Source organism: Dasypus novemcinctus, chromosome 4 (genome assembly GCF_030445035.2).
Source record: "Dasypus novemcinctus isolate mDasNov1 chromosome 4, mDasNov1.1.hap2, whole genome shotgun sequence".
Classification (NCBI taxonomy): domain Eukaryota; kingdom Metazoa; phylum Chordata; class Mammalia; order Cingulata; family Dasypodidae; genus Dasypus; species Dasypus novemcinctus.
Genome location: NC_080676.1, coordinates 164477270 through 164500528, shown reverse-complemented (window position 1 = coordinate 164500528; position 23259 = coordinate 164477270). Strand labels below are relative to the sequence as shown.

The following is a 23259-nucleotide window of genomic DNA, read 5'->3' as shown; positions in this document are numbered from 1 at the left end:
CACCGTAGAGTGAGAACGCAGGAATCTTGCCCTACCTGGCTACTTTGAAGAGGTTCTAGTAGAAATGAGATGAAAGATAACCACGGAAGGGAAGCAGAGGCCTGGGTGCTGGAGTTGAAGCCATTCCCCTCTTCCCCTGTGGAGGAAGACGAGCTGTAACTTTGTTTTTAGTTTGCAAGAGAAGAGGGAACTGTAACTTTGCTTGGAGGCTGTAAAGGAAGAGAGAGCTGTAACTTTCCTTCCAGGCTGGAAGGGAAGAGGGAGTGTAACTTGGCTTGGAGGCTATATATATAAAGAGGGAGCTGTGACTTTGTTTCCAGGCTGTAAGCGAAGAGGGAGTGTACCTTCTTTCCAGGGGGACACCATCATTGAACTAATTTGCAGCTGTGCCACTCTCCTTTCGGGGACTTGACTTTATGAGCGGGTGACCCTGATGTGGACTGAGAGCACCGACCTGCCGGGCAGTTGGTGTTGCCCTCGCTGCTCGCCCGGCGTGCCTGCCGTTTCTCTGCTGCCTGGTGCTGGTTTAGTCCCGACTCGCGGGCGTTGGCGACAGGCCTCAGGCCGAGGCTCCCCTGCCCCTGGGCCAGCTAGACACGGCAGGAGTGCCGCGCGGGGTCCTCCAGGAGGCCCGTGCTGCCTGGTGGGCGGGCGTGGCCCAGAGCTCACTGCTGCCACCCCCGGATACCTTGCAGTGGTTCCGGGTCAAGGAGCAGCACCCCCACGTTTTATTACGGATGTTCCAGCCTGGCGTTGGACACTGGTCACCTCCTCGGTCCCACCACTTGGAACCCTGTTTCATTAGGAGCGGGAGGCACAGAGCTCTGCGGCATCCGCTGCTGCGGCTCTTGTTCTGGCCCCCCCAGGGCTCTGCCCGCGGCGGGCGCGGCCTGCGGGAGCGCGGGCGCCGATGGGACCTCTTGGCCCTGCAGGAGCGTGGTGCGGCGGTGCACCGCCCTGACCTTCACGGCCTCCGAGGAGAAGGTGCTGGTGGCTGACAAATCCGGAGACGTCTATTCCTTCTCGGTGCTGGAGCCGCACGGAGGCGGGACCCTCGAGCTGGGACACCTGTCCATGCTGCTGGATGTGGTAGGTGGGGGGGGCCGGCGTCCACCGAGGCTCCCCACCGCCCAGGTCAGGGCGATGCCCCGGGGAGGGCCGGCACGGGCTGGGGGCACTGGCTCGTCCTGCTCGGCTGGGGCCACGCCACGTGCTTCACCGGTGCCCCTGGTGTGGCCCCATGGCAGCGCCGAGCGGGGCCCTCTGCTTCCCACTGAGGCTCAGGAGGGCCTGGAGCGGCGGGGAGGGGGCTGGGGCCGGCAGGGCAGGGAGGCTTGGGGGTGGCTGCGGAGGAGCGGGCTGGACGCGAGGGACTAGGGGGGCGACGCGGGGCTGAGCAGAGGGCGGGTCGTGTTGGGGGGCGGGTGGAAGAAGAGCGTGTTTCCTTGTGCTGGGCCGACAGGCTTAGTCCAGCACTGGACGCCCGGCGAACGCCCAGGGCGGGGGGCCTGGGGCTCTGCCTGGAAGGGGAGGGGGCGGGGGGCCACCTGGACGCCAGGGCAGCTGGGGGAGGGCAGGAGGCGGCCCTGGGTCCTGGCGCTCTCTGGGCTGCAGGCCCCCTTTGGGGCGCCTGGGGCGCACGGGGGTGGGCGGCCTTCGGGAGGCGTGCAGCGTGCAGCGTCGGCCCTTTCTCCCGCCCTCTGGACCCAGGCTGTGAGTCCCGACGACCGCTTTGTCCTCACCGCCGACCGCGACGAGAAGATCCGGGTCAGCTGGGCGGCCGCGCCCCACAGCATCGAGGCCTTCTGCCTGGGACATGCCGAGTGAGTGGGCGCCCGCCCTGTGCTGTGTGGCTCCCCCCCCCCCCCCCCGTGCAGTCCGCGACCTCGGGACGTCTGCAGGGGGCCCGGGTGGGTCGCCAGGGCCGCTGGGCAGCAGGCGAGTGCGCCCTGAGCCACCCCAGGGGCTCGTGGGAGCCACTGCAGCCAGTGCAGCCGCGCGCTCGCCCTCGTCCGGCCCTGCCCGGGTGTTCTGGGAGCTTCTTCACACTCAAGGCCCCGCCAGCCCGACTGAGCGGTGGCCACGGCTTGGTGGTCCGTTCTGCTGCCTTTAGCCGCCAGTGTACCAGAGGCGGAGAGCGGGGCACATACCCCGAGTCCCAGATGTCACCCGGGAGTCCCAGTCGGCCTGTTCTGGAACTCCTGGCTCTGGGTGGAGCGGCGCCGGCCTCTGGTTGGCTCTGCTGGGGGCGAGCCTCGGAGCTGTAGAACTTCCATTGCGGGTGAGGTCATGTCAGGGCCAGCAGCTGTGCGTCGTGCCGTCTGCCCTGGTGAACGCGTGCGCTGATGAACTGCGTTTCGGTGTGTGAGGAAGACGTTTCTAAGGACTGTTAGATCTGCAGCAAGGAAGAGCACTTAGCTTAATTGGCTGGAGTGTTTAAAAACAGTATTTGGGGAGGCTCAGAAATCGGAGGGATTTGGTTCCTTCCTGCTACTGCTTTGCATGGAATGCAGACGCCGGCTGTCAGGAAGGCTGGCGTGTGACACCATCTGTCCCCCTGAGCAGCTCGTTTCGACTGTCGTTTGGCTCCCCAGTCACTCCACTTTCAGGGGTCTTGGCTGCTCCCCGCCCAGGCTTCCTCCCCTGCAGGGCCTCTGCACCTGCTGCCTCCATGGCGGAAACGCTCCCCCAGGCAGCTCCACGTGCCTTTGCCCCCCCCCCCCCCCCCCCCCCCGTGCCCTGCCCGAAGCCCCCCTTTCCAGGAGGCTCTCGCTGGCTGCCCGTTCCTGGCACACGCTCCTGCCAGCCCCTGCCTGGCCCTGCCTGGCCATCTGGGACGGGAGCCACTGCCTCCTGGGCTCCTGGGCTCCTGGGACACGGGTGGGGTCTGCAGTGAAGCTGCTGGGTGCTACAGCTGCCTCTAACGACTCAGCGTGGAGAAGGTGCGCACGGCAGCTCGTTACCAAGCGTTGATGTCGCTTACCAGGTGCAAGTGATCACCCACTGCGTTGGGGCAAACGGGATGTAGTAAAACTGACTCCGCGGTTTCTCTTTGCCCGTGGCACTTGCACGTCTTAAATCCAGCGGGGCCGCACAGCCTGCGGTGCTGCGTGGGCCGGTCTTAGCCTCCGCTGGGGATTGGGCCGTCTGCGGCTTAGGCCTCCCTTGAGCCCCCAGCAGGGGCCTGTCGGCGTCTCTTGCTCTCCCCACCCTACGCCAGGCCCGGATGCCGGTAGAGGTTGGAATGACTGAATCAGTGGGTAACGGGTTTTAAAAGCTTCTTTCTTTAAAACTCGTGGAAATCGGGGTTTCTTTTCCTTTGCTCTTGGGACCGCAGCGTGACAGATCCTGTTGGTAATGGAGGGACGGGGCCACTGCAGCAGGAGCAGGGCTGCGTGTCTTCTGGAATGCGTACCCTGTCTTCCCCTTTCTGAGGAGCTGAGGCTAGACCCTGGGGCATCCTTGGGCAGGCGGCCCTTGTGAGGGGCTGATGAGGGCCTGGAGGGCTGGCCCTGGGCAGGCGGGGAGGGCAGCAGGGGCTGTGGGTGCTGGGCTGAAGCAGATGAAGTCAGCTGCACAGACCGCCACGTGGTCCGAGTCCTTCTGGGACCCCGGCAGCCCTGCGGAACCCCAGGAGCCCCGCGGGACCCCAGGAGCCCCACGGGACCCTGGGCATCCCCATGGGAGCCCGCTTTAGAGCCGGTTGGAGCGGAGGGAAACACCCCAGGTGTTGGCGGGTGGGTGCGCGGTGGGCAGCCCTGATGTGGGTTCCTGGTGGAGAGCCCGTGACGCCGGGGTGTGCTCTTGCGGGTGGCCTGGCTTCCTGGGAGCTGGCCTTCGCCCTGCTGTCCCTGGTCGATCGCCTTCTCGCCTGCCTCATTGGTCTTACCATGATGGTGCCCGGCTTGGCTGACCCTGGGCACAGGTTTCCGGAGGGAGGCGGGGAGGGCTGCGGGAAGGCAGGGGCTGCGGGGGTGGTGGGGGCCGCCTTCTCTTCGCCGTGGCTGGTGGCTCCTTCCAGGCTGAGAGCCTGCTCCTGCGGCGAGCGTCCTCAGACTTGCGTCGCGGCCTCTGCTCGCGGCTCGTCCCATGTAAGCGGCTCTCCCTTCCTTGACTCCTGCCGTGGTCGGGGCGTGGGGCGGGGCAGGCCCTTCTCTGAATGGCCAGAGGCTTGGCTGATGCCTGCTTCTCCTGCTCCAGGTTTGTGAGCAGAATATTTGTGGTGCCCAGTCATCCAGAGCTGCTGCTGTCCTCCTCCGGCGTAAGTGCTTGGCTCACCCTGCCCGCAGAGGGGGAGGCCGGGGCCAGCAGGCACGGGGAGTAGGGAGCGGGGAGTGGGGTGGGGGGGGTGAGGAGCCAGGTGCGGGGAGTGGGGGGCGGGAGTCGGGTGCGGGGAGCGGGAGTGGGGGAGGGGAGTCGGGAGCGGTGTGGGGGGGCAGGGGCCCATCTGTTTGCATTCAGAAGTCAACGTGTCCCTTTCTGCGGCTGCCAGTAGGGGGTGCCTCTGCTCTCCGAGTTGCAGAGCTTGTGGCTGCTTACTGGGGACACGTGGGTGTGCGTGTGTGTGTGTGCATGTGTGTGTGCGGAGCGGGGATCGCGGTGGGCAGCGTCTGTTCTGCACTAGCCACCTCATCTCAGCTGAAAGGTGGCTGGTGGGGTGCCCTCTCTGAACCCCGGGAGCCCCCGGCTCTGTCACTGGCTGAGGCATGCCCAGCACTTCAGCTACCTGGTGAGTGGGCTTCTGTGTGACTGGCGGACCTGAGGACAGGTGCTCAGACCCCTGGCCATGGACCCTGGTACTGCTTCCGTGTCCCAGAAGGTGGGCCCTGGAGCCCTCCCTGTGGAGCTGAGCAGAGCACCGTCCAGCTGAGGAGCAGCCCAGGGCCTGGGGCGGAGGCCGTGGTTCTTAGCACCTGCTTTGTGCTCACCTGGCCTCCTTCACCTTTACTGCCTTCAGCTCTTAGGGTGGCGGAATTCCCGGGCTGCACGTCTGCCTTCTCTCAGCAAGCTGCGCGGTCCGGAGGCAGCGCGGCTCTTTCCTGCGGCCCTCGTTTTACTCTACATCTGCACGGCCCGACTCCCGTCTGAGCCCCTTCTCCCCGCTTGTCCTCTGATCACTTCTTAATTCACTCAGCCACCCACACAGGGGGTTCGGGTACGGTTCCTGGTGCCTCCTAAAAACAAACAAATGAGAAAACCAACTCAGGAGCCCATGTGGCTCAGCGGTTGAGTGCCGCCTTCCCACAGACGAGGTCCTGGGTTCAGTCCCTGGCCTGGTACCTCAAAAGAAAAGGCGGATGTTGAAAAGCCACGTACTGCTGAAAGGTTACAAAGGGAAGGCCCCTCCTCTGCCACTGTCCTCCCCTAGGCGAGCCTTACGACCTTCGGTGGTTCCTGGTTAACATTCAGCCCCGTGGTTTGAAATAATGAGAATAGTCGAGAACCAGCTGGACGAGGCTCCCTCAGCCTGTCCCCACCACGTGTCTGCCCCTTGGACAGGACCACTTTGTTCCTTCACTCGGTTCCTAGCTGGCTCTGCACACCGGGAGCCCCCACCTCTCGTGGTTCGCTGCTTTGTCTTGGTGGCGTGCACCCCCCGTAGTGTTCTTTTTTGAAAACCTTCCAAATCATCTTTCCCCGATGATGATTTTATTTTTATTTACTTAACATTTTTAGGAAGTTCAGGGGATTGAACCCAGGACCTCGTACGTGCCAAGCAGGCGCTCACCCCACTGAGTTCATCCACTCCCTCTCGTTGTCTTAAAGTCCCCACTGCCGCCTTCCTGCTGGGGGCTGAAGCCCTTCCAGCCCGTCCTTTGCCGCGGGTCTGCTTCCCCCTGGGAGTTTTGGCGGCTCCTCCCGTTACCTCTGGGTTGCTGAGGTTGACGGCAATGGGCCTTGGTGGGCGTCGGCAGAGGCGCTGGCTGCTCAGTTATTCCCTCGGCTTTTGCCTTCTTGTTCACTTTTCTAGAAATCACACTAACCAGGTGTTGGGCTGCTGAGTTTGAGTCTGTGATCCACCCCCCTTCTATTTCTCCTCCTTGCTCTGCTTCAGGGAGATTTCCTCAGTTTCATCTTCCCAACCTTCTATTGAAATTCTCCTTTCTGCTGTTATTTTTAGTTTTCAAGAGTTCTTTTGTTCTTCAAGGTTTCCCTTTGTAAGCACTTATCTCAGGTGAGGAACTAGTATCTTTCTTTTTCTTTCATCGAGATAGTGTGTTTTTCTGGTCCAATTATAGTGTTTTTTTCCTTAGTTCATTTATTTAATTCTGTGTGTTTTGCCCACCTTTCTGGGGAAGAGGGGAGGTTTTCCACAGGGGCCCCGCGACCCCCATCTTTTGAGCCAGCTGGAGGCTGCTTGGAGAGGGGGGCCTGGGCGCTGCCCACCGCAGGCTGGGGTGAGGGTCCTCGGCCTCTCTCCCTGGCAGTTCCCCATCCCCCACGCCTGCCTGGGGTTGTCAGGCTGTCCACCAGCGCTGCGGGTGTAGCTGGCCTCCGATCAGACCCCAGAGGGGGCTCCTGTTGGGAGGGGACCAGGCGGGACCTGGCTGGGAGTCAGGCAGGGAGCACCTCTGCCAGACACAGGCCCCTGTGGCCTGCCCTTCCTGTCCCCCCCCCCCACCTTTCACTCCCTCCTCCCCTCCCACCGCCTTTCACCCGCCTTTCAGCCCCTGTTCTCTGCGGCCCCTCCCCTCCCCTCACCCCCTTCATCCCTTTACCTCCCGTCCGCCTCCTGCCCCCGTTCTCCCCGTGCCAAACCCGTTTAGTCCCTGGCTGCTGAAGCAGGTGCGGGCAGCGGCTGGCCCTGAGCAGTGGGGATTTATTAGCTCGCGGTTTTGCGGCTGAGGCAGGTCCAGGGAAGGCCTTCTCCAGGGGATGCTTTCTCCGCTTCTCAGGGACTGGCTGCCGAGGTCCTGGCCCGGGCTCCTCTGTCACACGGCAGTGCCCGCGGCCGCCTCCCCTAGCCCCTCCCTTCTCCCCTGGGTCCACTGACTTCCAGCCTCTTGCCCCCCATGGCTTTCCCTCCCCCCCGAGTTTAAATATCTTAGTAAGGAACTCCAGTAGGGAGCGCGCGCAGCTCAGTAGTTGAGCACCTGCTTCCCTTAGATGCGAGGTCCTGGGTTCAACCCCTGAAATGTCCTTAAAACAACAAGCAAACGTAAAAGCCAGCTCTCATCGGGGAGCAGGTGCAGCTCAGTGGTTGAGCACCTGCTCCCATGTACAAGGGCCTGGGCGCAGTCCCCGGTACCTCTAAAAAATCCTTACTCCAGTAATGGACGACGACTGGGCCACACCTCCACCGAGCAGCCAGGTCAGCAGGTCTTACTTAGAGTGGGCACACCCACAGGGTGGGCTAGGTTGAAGGATGCCTTCCGGTGTACAGAGCTCAGCCTCCACCGTCCCGTCTTCCACCGCTTTCCCCTCCACCGCACCCTGTTCTGGGTCCTGGTGTGAAGGGGCGCGGCGCTGGCCTTCCCTCCTGCCACCATTGCCATTGCTGCGCTGCCCAGCGCCCGGGACCGAGGCTGCCCCTCCGCGGGCACACCGGCTCCCTCCTCTCTCTCCGACGCCGTTGCGAGCTTTCATCCACCCCTCCCTGTGCTTCTGATTCTTTTCTAAACGTCACTGCTCTCGAGGCGCTCGGCTCTCTTGGGCTGTCTGGGTGACCCTCTCGTGGGCAGCAAAGAAGGCGCCCTCCCCACTGTGGGGCGTTTGGCACGGGCTTGTCAGCGTGACACACCTGCTGTGAATGGACCACGAAGGGCCTGCTCTGCGTGTGCACACGTGTTTGGTGGGTGTGCGAGGCATGCCAGGTGCATGCACGCGTGTCTGAATGTGTGCACATGTCTGGTGTGAGTGCACACGTGTGTGCCCCAAGCACTGTCAATCAGCCCAGTGGGCGTGGTCTTTGTTCTGTAGCCTGTGGCCTCCGGCTGCCCCATGTCCTGGCCACTGGCCCCGTGCAGCTCGTCCCCAAGCACCTTAGTGATCGGCAGGCGCTCTTCCCACCGCGCTCGACTGAAGAGCCGCCATGGACCCAAGCGGTGCTGTGTTTCCCAGACACACCCAGTCCTTTCAGCGTCACGCTCTGGCTCGTGCAAGCCCGTGTGTTCTATTGGCGCTTGGCGTGGTCCCAGGACCCCCATGGCTAATCGTGTCCATTATGTGTACAGGACGGAACCCTGCGCCTCTGGGAGTACAGAAGCGGACGGGAGCTGCACTGCTGTCACGTGGGCGGGCCGCAGGAGCCCGAGGGGACACAGAGCCCAAAGGTAGCGGTGCGTTTTTTTTTTTTTTTTAAATAATGGTAACGTATAACATTTGCCATTTCACCCATTTTTAAACGTACAAGCCAGTGGCACTGATGGCATTCACCATGCTGGGCTCCCACCTATTTCCATTTCCAAAAACTTTTCCATCATTCCAAGCACACACTCTGCACCCATCAAGTGGAAACTCCCCATTTCCTCTCTCCCCGTCCACGGAAACCAGGAATCTTCTTTCTGTCTCTATGAATTTGCTTATTTTGGATATTTCATATAAATGGAGTTGTAAGTATTTACCCTTTTGTAGCTTGGCTTATTTTACTCAGCATAACGTTTTCAAGGTTCATCCTTGTTCCGTGGTTTGGAACTTTCATATTTTGCAGCTAAAAAATCTTGTGTGTTTACCACGTTTTGTTTATTCATTCGTTGGTTGATGGACACTTGGGTTGCTGCCATCTTTTGGTAGCTGTAAATAACACTGCTCTGACCATCGGTGCCAATGTCTGGTCAAGCCCCCGTTTTCAGTTCTTTCGGGTCTATACCTAGCAGCAGGATTGCTAGGTCACTTGGAAATTCTGCACTTAACTTTTTGAGGAACTGCCAAACTGTTTGTTACTGTGGCTGTACCCTTTTACATTCCCACCAGTGACTGAGTTGTTTCTGCACACCCTTGTCAACACTTACTTTCCATTTTTTTAGTAGTAACCATCCTGGGTGTGTAAAGCGCTGTCTCGCTGTGCTTTGGATTTGCGTTTTCCTGACGGCTAATGTTGAGCGTATTTTCATGTACTTATTGGCCGTTTATACCAGTTCTCTGGAGAAATGTCTTTTCAAGTCCTTTGTCTATTTTTCATTTGGATGGTTTTTCTTTTTGTTGTATTGTACAAGTCTTTACATATTTTAGATATTAAACCCTTATCAGATGTATGATTTCCAACTATTTTGTGCCATTCTGTGAGTTTCACTCTTGATGTTTTTGAGGCACAAAAGTTTTTAGTTTTGATGAAGTCCAGTTACATATTTTATCTTTTGTTGCTTACGGTTTTCATGTCATGACGAGATCATTGCCAAATCCATGGTCACTATCGTCTCCCTGTTAGTGCTTAGTGCAGGTCTTGCCATGTATTTCTTTTTAACTTCTTATTTTAAAATACTTTCAAACTCACAGCACAGTTGCAAAAATAATACAGACCCCATGCAGAGAAGTCCAATACACCCCTAATGCCCCAGAAGCCCAGATCCACCAATTTCAACATTTTGCCATGTTTGCCATGTCATTCTTTATATCCTTTTATCTGTCTGTCCGTCTGATTTTCTCGCAGTCCATTTTCTGAACACTTGAGTGTAGGTTGTACACATCATGCTCCTTGAACACTTAAAACTGCGAAGGACGTTTCCTAAGAACCAGGATATTCGATTACGTAACCTCCTTAAGTCACTCTCAAGTTCAGGACCTTTGACATTGATATAAAGCTTATAATCTATATTCCAGTTATCTTTTCGTATGTCCTTGTAAGCTTTTCCCCTTGTTCTGTCTTGTCCAGGATGACACATTGCATTTAATTGTCATTCTCTTTAGTTACTCCTCTTTTAAAATTTTTTCTTTAACTTGTGGGAACATATATGCAGGGAACAGTTTCCCATCTCCCCAAACAGGAATTCCTCACCCATTACATGGTCACCCTTGTCCCCATCCCTCGCATCTTCCAACCTGCGCTCCACTTTCTCTGTGGTTATCGTGGTTAGCATCCTAAATCCATGCAAATTTGTGCTCACACCAACTTACCTTCAATAGCATATGCAAACTGTTTCCTTTACCCTTCCATCCCCCCATCTTTATGTAGTTTAAAATGCATGTTTATACAGTATCAGTAAAAAATCACTGGTAACATGTTACATTTTATATGTTTGCCTTTTAGAGACTAGGAAGTAAAAGAATTACAGAGTAAAAGTGCAGTAGTGCTGACATTTGTATTTACCTACTCATTACTCCTACCAGAGACCTTTATTTCTTCATGTGGCTTCATTCTATTGTTTAGTGTCTTTTCCTTTAAAGCTGCAGAACTCCCTTCAGCATTTCTTGTTGGGCGGGTTTAGTGGTGACACATTTCCCTCAGCTTTTATCTGAGAATATCTTAATTTCTCCTATTTTTAAAATACCGCTTGCTGGGTATAGAATTCTTGGTTGGCAGATTTTTGCTCTCAGCACTTTAAAAGTGTCCTCTCACTGCCCTCTTGCCTCGTGGTTCCTGATGAGGAATTGCCACTTAATGTTATCAAGGTGCCCTTGTACATGAACCATTGCTCCTCTCTGTAGCTTTCAGGATTCTCTTTTTATCTTTGGCATTTGAGAGTTAATATCCTCTCTGCCTCTCTTTTCTCTCCTTCTGGGACTCCCACAGTGCATATACAGGTGCCCTTGATGGTGTCCCACGGGCTTTTCAGGCTCTGATCACTTCATTATTTCCTCTTTCTGCTCCTCAGACTGGATGATTTCAATTGTCTTATTTTCAAGTTCATTGATTCTTTCTTCTGCCAGCTCCAATCTGCTGTTGAAACCCTCTAGGGAATTTCAAATTCTGTTACTGTGGTCTTTAGCACCGTTTGGTTCCTTTTCTTAATTTCCACCTCTATTGATATTCTCTGTGTGTTTATCTGTTGTGTTCCTGATTCCCTTTTGTTGGCCGTGTTTTCCTTCTGCTCTTGGAGCACTTTAAGAGCGTATTTAAAAGTCTTTGTCTGAAACCTCCCAGGTCTGGTCCTCCTCCTTGATAGTTCCTAGTGGTTTAAACTACTTTTTGCCTGGACCTCTCCTTCTTGTTTCTTTGCATGTTTTATCTTTTGTTGAAAGCTGGACATTTTCATATTCCAATGTGCTGTTGCTGGAATTTAGGGAAGCAGATGTTCCTCAAGCTTGTATCTGGCTCGCGCTATGACAGAGCTTTCCTTGAGTGCCAGGCGCTAACAGGAAAAAGGAGAGAGAAGGAGACACGCTCCTCAGTCCTCACAGGTCGGCCCGTGGGCGCGCGCTCCTCCAGGGCTCCCCCACGCGGAGGTTAGAGACCAGCCCGGGGGCCCAGCACAGGGCCGCCCCTCCTTTCTTTGGGTGGTCTTGTCTTGGGCCTGTGCGTGTGGCCCTAATTGTTCCCCCTTTACCTGGATAGGGATGTCCCTCTTCCCTAGGAAACGGTTTCCTCACGGCCCAGGCACTGCGCTGTGTGTCCCACAGCCAGCAGCCGCTGTCCGGGCTGTCCCTGGCCTGCTGCCCCGCAGCGTTCTCTAGGGGAGCTCGGCGAGCTGGCCTCTACAGGCAGGGCAAGTTGTGGGAGAGCGAGTCCCCCAGACCCGAGCGATCGGGGCACACACACCTGCTCCCCGCAGGTGCACGGGGCTTACCGTGCTCCCTCCAGAACTGGGCGCACAGGCCAGCTCCACGCTGGGCCTGTGAGCGGTTGGGGGACACCAGCCAGGGTGCCAGAGACCCTCCCCTGTCTAGGATGCCTCTTTCCTGGCTCGGCGCTCACCCTGATGCCACAGTCTTTCACTGCTTTCTGGAGCTTTGACAAAGATATTTCTGCCAGTTCTGGGTGTTAAAAGCTTCTGCGGCGCCATGGGGCCTTGAGGCCTCTCTCGCCATCTTGATTAGCGCGGGGCCCTTGCTGGGTGTTTTTAATGGCGGTTTCCTGCATGGTTCCCGGTCCACCTGGCCGCCTCTGGGCATGTCTGGGCCTCGTTTCCTGACCGGCAGGGGCTGCTCCAGGCCCGTGGCTGAGAAGGGGGCGGCTCTCTGCTGTTAGTTACTCCTCACGCCTTCCTAGGTTCCCACTTTACAGGGGGAGGGAGGAGGTGCAGGAGCGCCCCCGGGGTGCTCAGCCCGTGTGCTGCAGGGACGGCCCCCAGCCCCGTGCTGTGCTCCCCGTCGGCGCGCAGAGGGCTGTGGTCAGCTTTCGGGGTACGTTCCATGCATGGACAGGCAGCCTCGTTGCTGCCAGCTCAGCCTCCCAGTGCCTCTGCGGGCCGGCGGCCCCCTCCTGGCCGCTCAGCCACCAGTGGCGGGCCCTGTGGCCTGTCCGGGACAACCTGCTGCGTGCTCGGTGCAGCTGCTTGGCCTCCCCTCGTGTGGGCGCGTCGTGTGTTCTGCCGCGCACGGGGGTGGCAGGTGTCTAACCTGCACTTGCAGTTACCGATTGCGCAGTGACACCAGGGCTCAGTGTGGCCGGGTGCCCATGGCAGGGAGGCTCAGGTGGCCCGGGGTGGCCGTGATGTTCGGAAACCAGTGGTGCATCCTTCAGCTCCTGGCCTCTCGCCTTCAGCTGTCCATGCTTGTGAGCATGGCCGGGCCTGGCTTCCCGCTGCTCCCAGATGACCGCTTCCCGCTGTGGCCTGGTGTCCGCAGACCTGCTGGCCTGAGGCTGCACTTGGCGTCTCCTGGCTTGGGGTTAGTGGGGGTGGGCGCTCCCTGCTCTGCCTTTGCCCGTTAGCCACCTGCTTTGTCAGCCCGTCTTGAACTGAGCCTCTGTCTTCGCTGCCTCCAGCCGTCTCGTTCTCCGAATGCCCACACAGCCCGCCCTGCCCGTGCCGGGGCCTTTCCCTGCCGAGGAGGTTTTCAGCGAGACAGACGGGCGCTGCCCTGACCGGGAGCCTGCAGGGGTTCCTTCGGTGCCCGCCCCTTGGAGCTCATTTCCCCTGGGGACAGCCCCACTCCTTGGCGCCACGCTTTCTCCATGCACGCCCCCGGCCCCAGCGCTCTTCTGCCCTCCGGACAGCCCCCCCCCACATGTTCTTACTTCCTGTTCTGGATGGCCCCCTCCCCTCGCTTTCTCCGTGGAGAGCCCCAGTCCCCTGGTACCCTTGCTTCCTGCCCCACGTCGCCCCAGCAGCCTGGCCTGCCTGCCCCTTGCTGGCTGCCGGTGTCAGCCCCGGCCTCTCCTTTCCTGCCTCCTCTCTGGGTTCTGGTAGCTTCCGACATGTGGTCATGCTTCCTCCGCCAGGCCCTTGCGCCTGGTGAGCGGTAATGCTCTTCTTTTCCTCTGTTCCCTCTTCTTGCCCCCTTTGCTTGTCAATGATTTCGTCGTCTTTGGGGACATTTCACAGCCTCTGGAGGGAGGGCCAGAACTGCCGAGTGGATCGCTTGTGGAATGGGCCGTTGGTGGTTATCGTCCTCTACCTTCCCCGGTTTCTGGAAGGATCCAGCTCTGTCTACTCTCTCCACTTCTTTGGCGATATGTGGACCCTGCGGTTTCCCGCTTAGCTAAGGTAGAGGCGTTGGCGTGCTACACCCTTGCTGGGTGGTGGTGAGTGGACTGTTCCTTCTTCTCGCAGAGGTTTGCGGCGTCCAGGATCGCGTACTGCTGCCAGGAGAACTACATCGCGCTCTCGAGTGACTGGTGAGCTCACCGCCGGCAGCGGTGTGGGTCGCACGTGTGTGCGGGAGGGAGTAGGTGACGACTGTGCGTGACCCCGGGGCCCTCCGCCTGACACCTGGGCCCTCTGCCTGACCTCGGGGCGCTCCGCCTGACCCCGGGGCCCTCCGCCTGACACCTGGGCCCTCCGCCTGACACCTGGGCCCTCTGCCTGACCCCGGGGCCCTCCGCCTGACCCCGGGGCCCTCCGCCTGACACCTGGGCCCTCCGCGTAGGAGCTCTGGGCAGGGCTCTCCGTTCTCTCTCCTGTGGGCCTCGCTCTTGGAGACGTGACACGCGGGGCTGGGATTCTCCCTTCATGCTCCTCCCTCCCTGCGTGTCACTGCCCACAGGTGGCCTCTGCTGGTCTGTGTGTGGTGGGCCCTGTACGGGGAGGCAGTGGTGGCCCCGGGCGGTGCTGGCGGAGGGGTCGGGATGCTCGTGGACCTCAGTGGGAGCGGAGAGCCCCGCCCCAGGAGTTTCTCTGGCTTCTGGGCTCACAGGCTTCTGCACTCGGGGTTCCCTTCTCGTAGGAAGCGGGGGGTTACCAGTCTGCCTTCAGGCTATGCAGGCGGCGAGTGGGTGCTGGGTCAGCGGGGCTGCGGGTGGGGGTTAGAAAGGTGCGCCTGGGCAGCCTCTGAGGAAATGCCGCTGCGCAGAGGGGTCTGCAGGGGCGGGGGAGCCCCTCCCACGGCTGAGGGGCGTTGGGGATGACCCGGGCGGGGCCGCCTGGAAGTGCGTGGAGGCCCAAGTGGTGTGTGAGGAGCAGCCAGTGGCTGGAGCCCATGGGTGGGGGGAGCGGAGTGGGGGGGAGGAAGAGGGGGGAGGAGGGGGAGGAGGAAGGGGGAGGGAGGACAAGGCATGGGGGAGGTGTAGTGGGGAGATGCGTGGGGGGAGGGAGGAAGAGGGAGGAGGGAGTTGGGGGAGGGAGGAAGAGGCGTGGGGGAGAGATGTGATGGAGAGGCGTGGGAGTGGGGGAGGCGGGCCTGGTGGGCACCGCCAGGCAGGATGAGACAGCCCAGACCTGCCTGGAGAAGAGCTCGCGGGCGTGTGGGCGTGTGGGTGGACGAGCCAGTGGACGAGCAGAGAAGGGGGCTTGCGGACAGTTCAATGTGGAGGCAGAGCACAGCTGCTGAGTCACGCGGCCAGAGATGAGCAGGGCCCAGGGACGGAGCGGTGTGCGTGGGAGGCCTGCTTGGTGGCAGCCCCGTCCGCGCAGCGCCCTCAGCGGGCAGGGGACGGCTGGTGGCGCGGCTGTGGTCCCTGGCAGCGCCGGGCCCGTGGGGGCGGGCAGCCCAGGAAGCCTGCGGCTCGGGTGCCCCCTGCAGTCCCGGTGTCTGCCTGGGCCCTGGGTATTCGGGGTGGGCTCCGGGGGCCCCTGCCTGGCGCCCTCCTTTCCGAGGCCCGGCTCTGCCCAGGCCCGGGGTGGGACTGAACGAGCCCTGCTTGCCTGCGCTCTGGGCTGCTGCGCTCTGGGCTGCCGGCTGCACTCTGGGCTGCCGCCTAACGCCCATTGGAGGCTTGGCGGTGGGTCTTGGGAGCGCGCGCGGTCCAGCCGCCCTCACTGAGCGTCCTTGGTGGCTGCTGAGGTGTGTGGGGCAGCGGCTCTTGCCTGCTCTTACCAGCCTTGGGACGGAGTCTCGCCTGGCCCGGAAACGAGGTGGCAGGGCCAGAGGGCAGCCCCCGCCCCGGGGGCCTGGGCCAGGGCGCACACGTGCCCTCCTGCGCTTCCTTGTCCTGTGCCGGTCTGTGGCCGCCTGCCCTGCAGCACCGGGTCCTGGTGCCGCTCACCTGTTACCTGGTGCCACGCCCCCCGACTCCTGGTGCGCACGCCTGGCCCCTGCAGCGCACCTGACCATCTCGCGTTCCTGGGCCACGCGGCCTGGCTGGGGTTCTGGCCCTGGCTCTCGTGCAGCTTCCGCGGCTGGCTTGGCTCGTGGCCCTGGCGGCTTCGTCTCCCCGTGGTAATTGTCCTCCTCTCCTCGTGGACAGTGCCCCCGTGGTCCACATCTTCCAGCTCGACGCCCCCGGACGCCAGCTGGTCCACAGGCAGCAGCTCTCCTTCGACCGCCGAGTGTGGGACGTTGCTTTCGAGGAGCGCCGGGGGCTGTGGGTTCTGCAGGCCTGCCAGGAAGCCCCCCTCGTGCTCTGCAGCCTTGTGGGGGGACAGTGGCAGGTGAGGCGCTCGCTTACGGAGCACCCTGGCTCCCGTCGTCCCGCGAGCCGGGCGTGGGGCGTCCCTGTGCCTTTGGCCCTGCCCCTCGGGCGTGGTGGCAGGGGCTTCGGCCTGGGTGGAGGGAGCTGGTTTCTGGCCTGCTTGGTGACGGTCCCCCGGGTCTCACGGGGTGGCCATTAGGTTTCCAGGGCTGCGGTGGGCGTCCCCCTGGCCCCGCCTACACCCGTGGTCCCCGCCTCGGGGCCGGGAGGCCCTGCTGCACTCAGCCCTGCCTCTTGCTGGTGAAGTTTTCCCTTCTGCCCCATCAGGCTGTTCCTGACAGTGACGTGGTAAAGAGAGTCTCCAGCCACCTTCGTGGGAACTGGGCCCCGCTGGAAGGTGAGTGCATCAGCACAAACCGCTTTGCAGGAAAACGTCTAGGATTGTCCCTGGAAAAAGGCGGGGTACAGGGCGCTGAGAAGCGAACACGTGGGGCAGCTCGGACGGCGTGCTGCCAGCAGCCCATATTCATCAGCGCTGCGCAGGAACCCATGGGGTTGGCCCCCGCGTCAGGGTGGGCCTCGCGGTGCCAGCGCGGCTTCCCCGAGTACCCCCTGGTGAGAGCCGTGTGCTTGCGTCGAGGGCGGCCGTGTTGGGGACGCAATTCCATGGTGGCGTGCCCGGTGGGAGGCCTCCAGCTGGGGTCTCGTGCTGTGGTCGAAATCTCTGCTCTGAGGACCGGCCGTGGGGACCTGGGGGAGTCCGTGGCCGGGCACGTGGACAGCCCTTGTGTTCTGGTCATGCTCTAGCTTGGGGCCAGGGGTGCCAGTGTTCAGGAGGCAGCAGCCACGCGTCCCCGAGGTGCCCGGGCTGGGGTCGATGCAGGGACCCTCGGACGAGCCCCTCATCCAGCAGCACCCCAAGTGCAGTCAGGGCCTGGGGCGGTCGGCCCCTCCTGCCCCTGGGGACGACGAGGGGGCCCGCAGCCATGTGCAGACAGTGCCTCGCGCTCCACCAGCACCCCCGAGGCCACGGGCCCCGGGACGGCCGGGGTCGCGCGGCGAGGGCTCGTCCTGGGCCGATGTCCCACCACGCCTGCTCGTTCCTGCCCCAGGCGCAGCGGGCGCGGACGGCGGCTTCGGCAGCCTCTACAAGGCCACCTTCGATAACATGTCCACCTACCTGAGGAAGAAGGAGGCGAGGCTGCAGCAGCAGCTGGAGAAGAGGCGGCGGAGGGACCCGCAGCCGGGCCCCAACGGGCAGGCCAAGCGGGCGAAGCCGGGGGAGGCGGCCTTCAGCGCCTGACTCGCACCCGTGGCCTCGGAGAGGGCAGGCCCTCGCCACCCCCGCCCACCCCCGCGCTTCCCTGCACGGAGCGGCGACGCAGTCCCCGGCTCCACTTTCCCTGACTCTACCATACCCCCGGACAGGCCCTCAGCCCAAGGCCGGGGTCCCCGAGCCTCTGCTGGGCCCCGTGCTCCCCCTGTTGAGGGGAAGCCTCGAGGTACCACGCGCCACGTGGCGGCGGCACCTTTGCGTGTTTGTCTTCATATTGGAGGGAACACGTTGACCTGCAGTAGCAGCAGCTGTTGATTTTCCTGCTGTCCCCAAAACGCCACGTGCGCTGCGATCATTCTCCTCTAGGGAAACTGAGCGGCAGAACCCTGCCCGCGGCGCGATGTGTGGTTTAACCCAGTGCCGACTTGTCCTGACCGGGTCACTGCGCTGGCTACCGCCTGGCCGCCAGCCTCGTGGGGACGCTGCGATTGAGACAGACAGACCTGGAGCTCCAGCTCCACAGCCTCACCGACCGCCTCCCGCGTGCTTAGCGGCCACGCGTGGCTCCTGGTCATCACAGAGGGCGTGCTGGTCAGCGCTGAAGACGGACTCTTCCCAATGCGTAAGGGCACGGAACCTGCCTGGGAACGGCGCTTTAGAGGACATGGCTGAGGCTCTGTGCTGTATTTAATTTTCGTCTTTCTGTATGTTCTCACGTGAGCTCTGCACCCTGCTGAGCACCGGGACCGTCATCCGAGGGCCCGTTGCCGGTCTGCGGGGCTGAGCCACTGCGGCCTGCGGGGGAGGTGCGACATGCGTTGCGCTGCAGCGCCTGGAACGGCCCCCTGTAGCGAGCTGGCGCAGGCCCCCGGCTCCCTGGCCGTTTGTCGCAGCGAGCCTGTACCTGCTCCCTGCCGGCTGCGTCTCGCGGGGAGGCGGTGTCACTGGATGCCGAGAAATGCTGTGGCATGCATTAAACGCTGCGATGCAGCACGTTTTCCCTAAGTGCCTTGTTTCTCTTTGCGCTTGATTGCTCAGCCCTGCTGGCCGTCCAGTGCTGTGGACCACGTGCAAAGAGGGGGCCGGGGCTCCCGAAAGCGGCTGGGGTAGTTCAGGAGTGGCCGGGGCCACCCAGGCAGGGTCCTTCGCGTGAGGAGGCTGACCTGTCAGCTCTGCGGGAGCTACTCGGCTCCGACGTTCCTGCTTTAGGTAGAAATTCAGGTGGGGTTCAGTAGGGCCCACAGGCCCTAAGGCCCACTGCCTGATGGCGTGCAGCCCACGAGCGAGGAAGCGCTTTCACAATTTAAATGGTTGAACTGATGAAACCACGTTTCCTGACGTGGAAATAATGCAACTCTGATGTCGGCGTCTGTCGGTCAAATCTTCCTGGAACACAGCCGTGGCTGTTTCTTTTCATGTGCCGGCGGCTGCCCCGGTGCTGTCAGAGCAGAGCAGGTGGCCACACCGGAGACTGGCCGCAGAGCCGCACGCATCTGCTTTCTGGCCCTCGACAGGCAGGTGTGCCCACCCAACCTAAGGTCCCTTTTAGATCCATGTGTTTCGTAAATGAACAGGTTACTCTCTTAAAAGATGGCCTCATGCCTGTTTTCACTCTGGCCTCCTTCCCCATCCACCATTCATGCACGTTCTCCAGGGGTGGGCACAGTCGGCTTTGCAATGGAGACATCAGTCATGGGACTTCTGGGCTGCGGATTGTTCCAGAGGACCTGCAGGTGTGAGGTCAGACCAGGCCTGGGAGGGCAGAAAACCTGTCCCTGCAGGGGTCTTTTTTTTTTTTTTTAGGAGGTACTGGGGATTGAACCTGGGACCTTGCACATGGGAGGCAGGCGCTCAATCACTGAACTACATCCGCTCCCCTTGAACTTTTTTTTTTTAATCCGCTTCCTCTTGTGGCTTTTTGTGTGCTGTCTGCTCTCCATGTCCATTCACCGTTCGTTCTTCTGTGTCTGTATTTATTTCTCTCCCCTTGCGGCTTGCTTGCTGTCTGCTCTCTGTCCATTCCCTGCAAGCTCCTCTGTTCTCACTTGTCTCCCTCTTTTTGTTGCGTCACCTTGCTGAGTTGGCTCTCCGTGGCGCCCAGGCCGGTGGCTCTCTGCGGCATGCGGGCGAGCCTGCCTTCACAAGGAGGCCCCAGGACGCGAACCCATGCCCTCCCATGTGGTAGATGGGAGCTCATCTGATGGAGCCACAGCCGCTTCCCTTGAACTGTAATCTTAGGAAGTGACAGGGGCACGTTAGCAAGGCCAGCGGGGTTGATGGTGGCTCCTGGCCACAGCTGCTCTGCCCTCTGCCACTTCCCATGCCTTTCCCCAGAGGTCGCTGCCCTCAGCTTGGAGCTTCTCCACCCTCTGTCTAGCCCCGTGCTTGCCCTGGCTGCAGCCCCTCCTCCACGATGCCAGCGTCACGCCTGACACTAATAATCTGCAGGGGTGGCCGGTGGGGAGCACCAGCTGCGGCTGGGGGCAGGGCCCTGGGCACGTGGTCTGTCCTGCACATCCTCCCGTCCATCCAGGGCTGCTCCAAGGCCTCTCCTCCTGCACCCTGGGGTGTTCCGGTTCCCTGCTGGCGTCCCCGTCCCCAGCCCCAGCCCCTTCCACACCTGTGTTGCACTCCTCTGTGAAGCCCCTGCTGCACTCAGCTGAGCCTGACTTCAGGTCTGGCTGCAGGATGCGTCCATCCTCGGCCCCTGGCCTCCCAGTGATCCTTTGCGGCTGTCTGAACTCCGCCTCGGTGCACACGCTGTATCGTGTTTAACTCTTCACCTGGAACACCGGCCTGTTTTCTACCCCCTCCGAGACTCTCACTTGTTGAGAAAACCAAGTTGAGCTGTAAAATGTCACGCTGGAGCCTGCTGAGGTGTAATCTGGGCTCCTGCTCTGTCAGTTTTGTTTTCTCCTGTTACCGGAGCCCAGGGTTTGGCGTTCTTTCACACTCCTTTAATTTGATTATCTGTGAAATTTCTCATTACTTTTAGTTTCTGCATGGCTTACTTTTGTGTCAATTCCTTAGACTTTGAACTGTTATTAATTTAAAAAGTGCTGTAGATTGAATTCTGCCTCCCCCGCCCCCAAAGACACGCTCAAGCCCTAACCCCCCGCCGTGGGCTGGAGTCCCTGTAAGCAGCGGAAACCTGGGCGCGGTAGTGGACGCCGTGAAGGAGCCGGAAGGAGGCAGACGGCCACGGCATGGAGGCCGAGGCGGCCACTGGCAGGCCACCACCAGCACACTGGAGGAGGCGAGTCCGGCCAATACCTGATTTTGGACTTTTCGCCTCCAGCCTGTGAGCCAGTAAATCCCTGTGTAAAGGCAACGAGTCTGTGCTGTTTTGTTACAGCAGCCCTGGCAAACTAAGACGTTGGGTTTTTGCGTAGCTAAGTGTTCATTGAGGGTTCTTTGGGGGGTCCATTTTGACTGAAGTTCAGTGTACCCCTGAAACGTGCACGTATAATGCACCTAGTTGTTCACAAATGCACATGTGTGTGATAAGACCTGCAAGACAGAGCATTTCACCCACTCCTGGAAGCCCGCCAACTTCCCTTCCCGTCACGGCCAGCCCTCCCCAAGAACTGCCACCAGCCTGACCTCATGCGCGGGGGTCAGCTTTGGTTTTTGTTGCTTGTGGTTTCCTTTGCTCAGCTTTTTTTGTGAGCTTCATCCACATTGTCACACGTAGTGGATTGTGTAAAAATACTGCAGTCCACCCATTCTGGTGTAGGCGGGTGTTTGGGAAGTTTCTTCCAGTTGGGAATATTTTGAAAGCATGGTGGGGCCTTAGGAATATTCTGGCATGTTTTGGTGAACATTTCTTATGGCATATACTTGGGAGTGGAATGATTGGCCCCTAATAGTGCATACGTTTATCCGTGAAGATGCGCCAGCTTTCCAGAGTGGTTGTACCGATGTAAACTCAGCTGTGAGGCAGTCGCTATTGCCCCGTGCTGTCGCTGGTATTTTCATCTTCATTTCAGCCATTTTGGGATGGTATTGCACTGTGCCCGTGATTGGCTTTTATTTGCCTGATGCTTGAAGCTGAGCGCATTTTCTGTTCATGGTATGACACACCTGTGGGTATGGCCACTCTTTTGTCCATTTTTCTGTAGTTGGATTTTTCTTATTTCTTTATATATTCATTTAAAAGGGGGCAAAGAGGTTATTTGTCAGGTTATTTAAATAGATCCTACACTTGAATGGCTACATTGTTTTGTCATTTTTTCAGAAATGGTAGCATTTATATGAAGAAAAAATTGTGCTCAAACACCACTTTGTAACCTTCTCTTCTCCCAAGTCACGTTTCCAGGGGGTCTGTGTGTCCGGGCTCTCCAGGCCACAGCTGCCTCTCCACGTCTGCTCGCTGGCAGCGGGCCACACCCGCACGGGCCCTCCACCTGCCCAGCCTTCTTACTTTTGCCAGCCATTGCCGATTCAAGAGTCCCACTTCTAGACCTTTGAGTTCTCTTCTGGACAAGAATCGCTGGTATAAAATTCCTCGGTTTCTTTCCACATCAGTGGACACTAGCAGTTGGTTTTCTCTTGGGGGGCTTTTTTTGAAAGGGTTTTTTTTTTTTTCATTTTTCTCCCCTAAAAAAGTGAGAAAATGGAGGGAAGGGGGATCGTTAGGTGGTGGTGGAATACGCAGCCACCTTGTTGACTGCGGTCCCCTGGAAAGTAGCACGTGTACCTGATTAACGTGTGATCTAACTGAGGGGGTTTTGGCTGGATGCTGAAGCTCCTGCCTTGTTTATTATGTCTTATGATAAAAGGCGAGAGGAGAGAGGCAGCCAGAGGAAGGGCTGACGAGCAAGGAGCCAGGGCTGGGTGGTTTTGGAAATACCCCGTTTGTACAGCACACTGCAAAAAGTTAAGAAATGACTTTCAGGGAGAGTTAAAACCCAGAGAGCATTTTCAAGAAAGCAGTATAAAGCTGAAGCTAAGCGTGTGACTACAAAATCCTCTAAGGCCTCGGAAACGCCCAAGGCAGTGCCTCGGAGAGCTGTGCAAGCAGCAAGGCTCCTGGGAGGCTGGTGGTGCCTCCGCAGCAGGCAGAAGCCACGGGCAGAAGCCTCCTCCTGGGACTTGTAGGGTCAGGCTTGTTTCGTAGAACGAACCCCCATGAGATTCGCACCAGACCCAGTCTCAGGGGCCTGCCGGCTTGCATTGGAAGGGACAGAGCAAACGTGAAGAGGGTTTTGGAGGCCTGAGCTTCCACAGGCAGGACGCAGGCTGAGAGCACGACCCAGCTGCAAACACGGGCTGTTTTCACAGAAAAGGAGGAGTGGCTCGGGGAGAACCCAGATGCCAGAGCCAAGAGCCGGGGAGAATTATTCTCCCTGGAGTTGGCCAAACCAAGACGAAGGGCCAGCCTCCTGACCGCCAAGCCTGCCGAGGCTCCTGAGCCAACCGCGAGGATTTAGGGTCCAAAGAGGACAAGTCCTCAACACCAGCCACGCGTTTACACCAGCTGCGAGTTCACAGGTTTCACCAAACCACCCGCAGGCTCAGTGGTTGGTGGAACTCACTGAAAGCTCTTTTAGTCACGGGTACGTACTACAGAGAAACAATGCAGCCGCTGAAGGAGACACGGGCGGCGGGCTCTGTTTCTAGTGATAATTTTTCTCCTGCCGATGAGACACATTTTTTTCTGCGACTGAGTATGTCTGGTTAGTTTTTGATTGGATGCCTTATGTGACGTTTTCATGGTTGAGTGTTGTTTTGTTCTATTCCCTGAAAGAATGCTTCACTCTTTCTGGCAGGTAGTCAAGCTACTAGTGGATTCGTTGGACCATTTGAGGTTGATTTTAAGGTCTTCAGGTGGGTCTGCAGTAGCCTTTACTCTCGGGACACTCAGTCCCACAGCTGTGGAGTGGCCCACCTGGTGCCATGTGTGTTCCAGGAAGGCTCTCCGCGCTGGCTGGTGGGACCAGCTCTGGGAGAAGTTTGTCTTGAATATGCTGGGTGTTGTTCTTTCCTCAGAAGCTGCTCTCTTCTAACCTCATGGGATGTCCTGGTTGAACAGTGTCCCCCAAAGTTCATGTCCATTTGGAACCTGTGAGTGTGCCCTTACAGGGTCTTGGCAGATGTTATCACACTGAGGTCACGTAGGATGAGGGGGGGCTCTAAATCCAGTCCACCTAGTGCC

General features: G+C 59.4%; 1 protein-coding gene across 3 annotated transcripts in view; it reads left to right on the top strand.

Moving 5' to 3' along the window:
* The window catches only part of WDR4 (WDR4 tRNA N7-guanosine methyltransferase non-catalytic subunit), a 98914-nt gene that overhangs the window by 11381 nt on the left and 64274 nt on the right, over positions 1-23259 (top strand). Inside the window, exons 4-11 of one of the 3 annotated variants that reach the window (XM_058296291.1) lie at positions 933-1089; positions 1711-1823; positions 4201-4261; positions 8175-8273; positions 13590-13654; positions 15662-15845; positions 16154-16223; positions 16939-18107. In XM_058296291.1, coding sequence (XP_058152274.1) covers positions 933-1089; positions 1711-1823; positions 4201-4261; positions 8175-8273; positions 13590-13654; positions 15662-15845; positions 16154-16223; positions 16939-17129 — 940 coding nt within the window. In that variant the 3' untranslated portion in view covers positions 17130-18107. Of the gene's footprint in view, positions 1-932; positions 1090-1710; positions 1824-4200; positions 4262-8174; positions 8280-13589; positions 13655-15661; positions 15846-16153; positions 16224-16938; positions 18108-23259 lie in introns of those variants that run through there. The other 2 variants (XM_058296290.1, XM_058296292.1) reach the window with 2 other exon arrangements.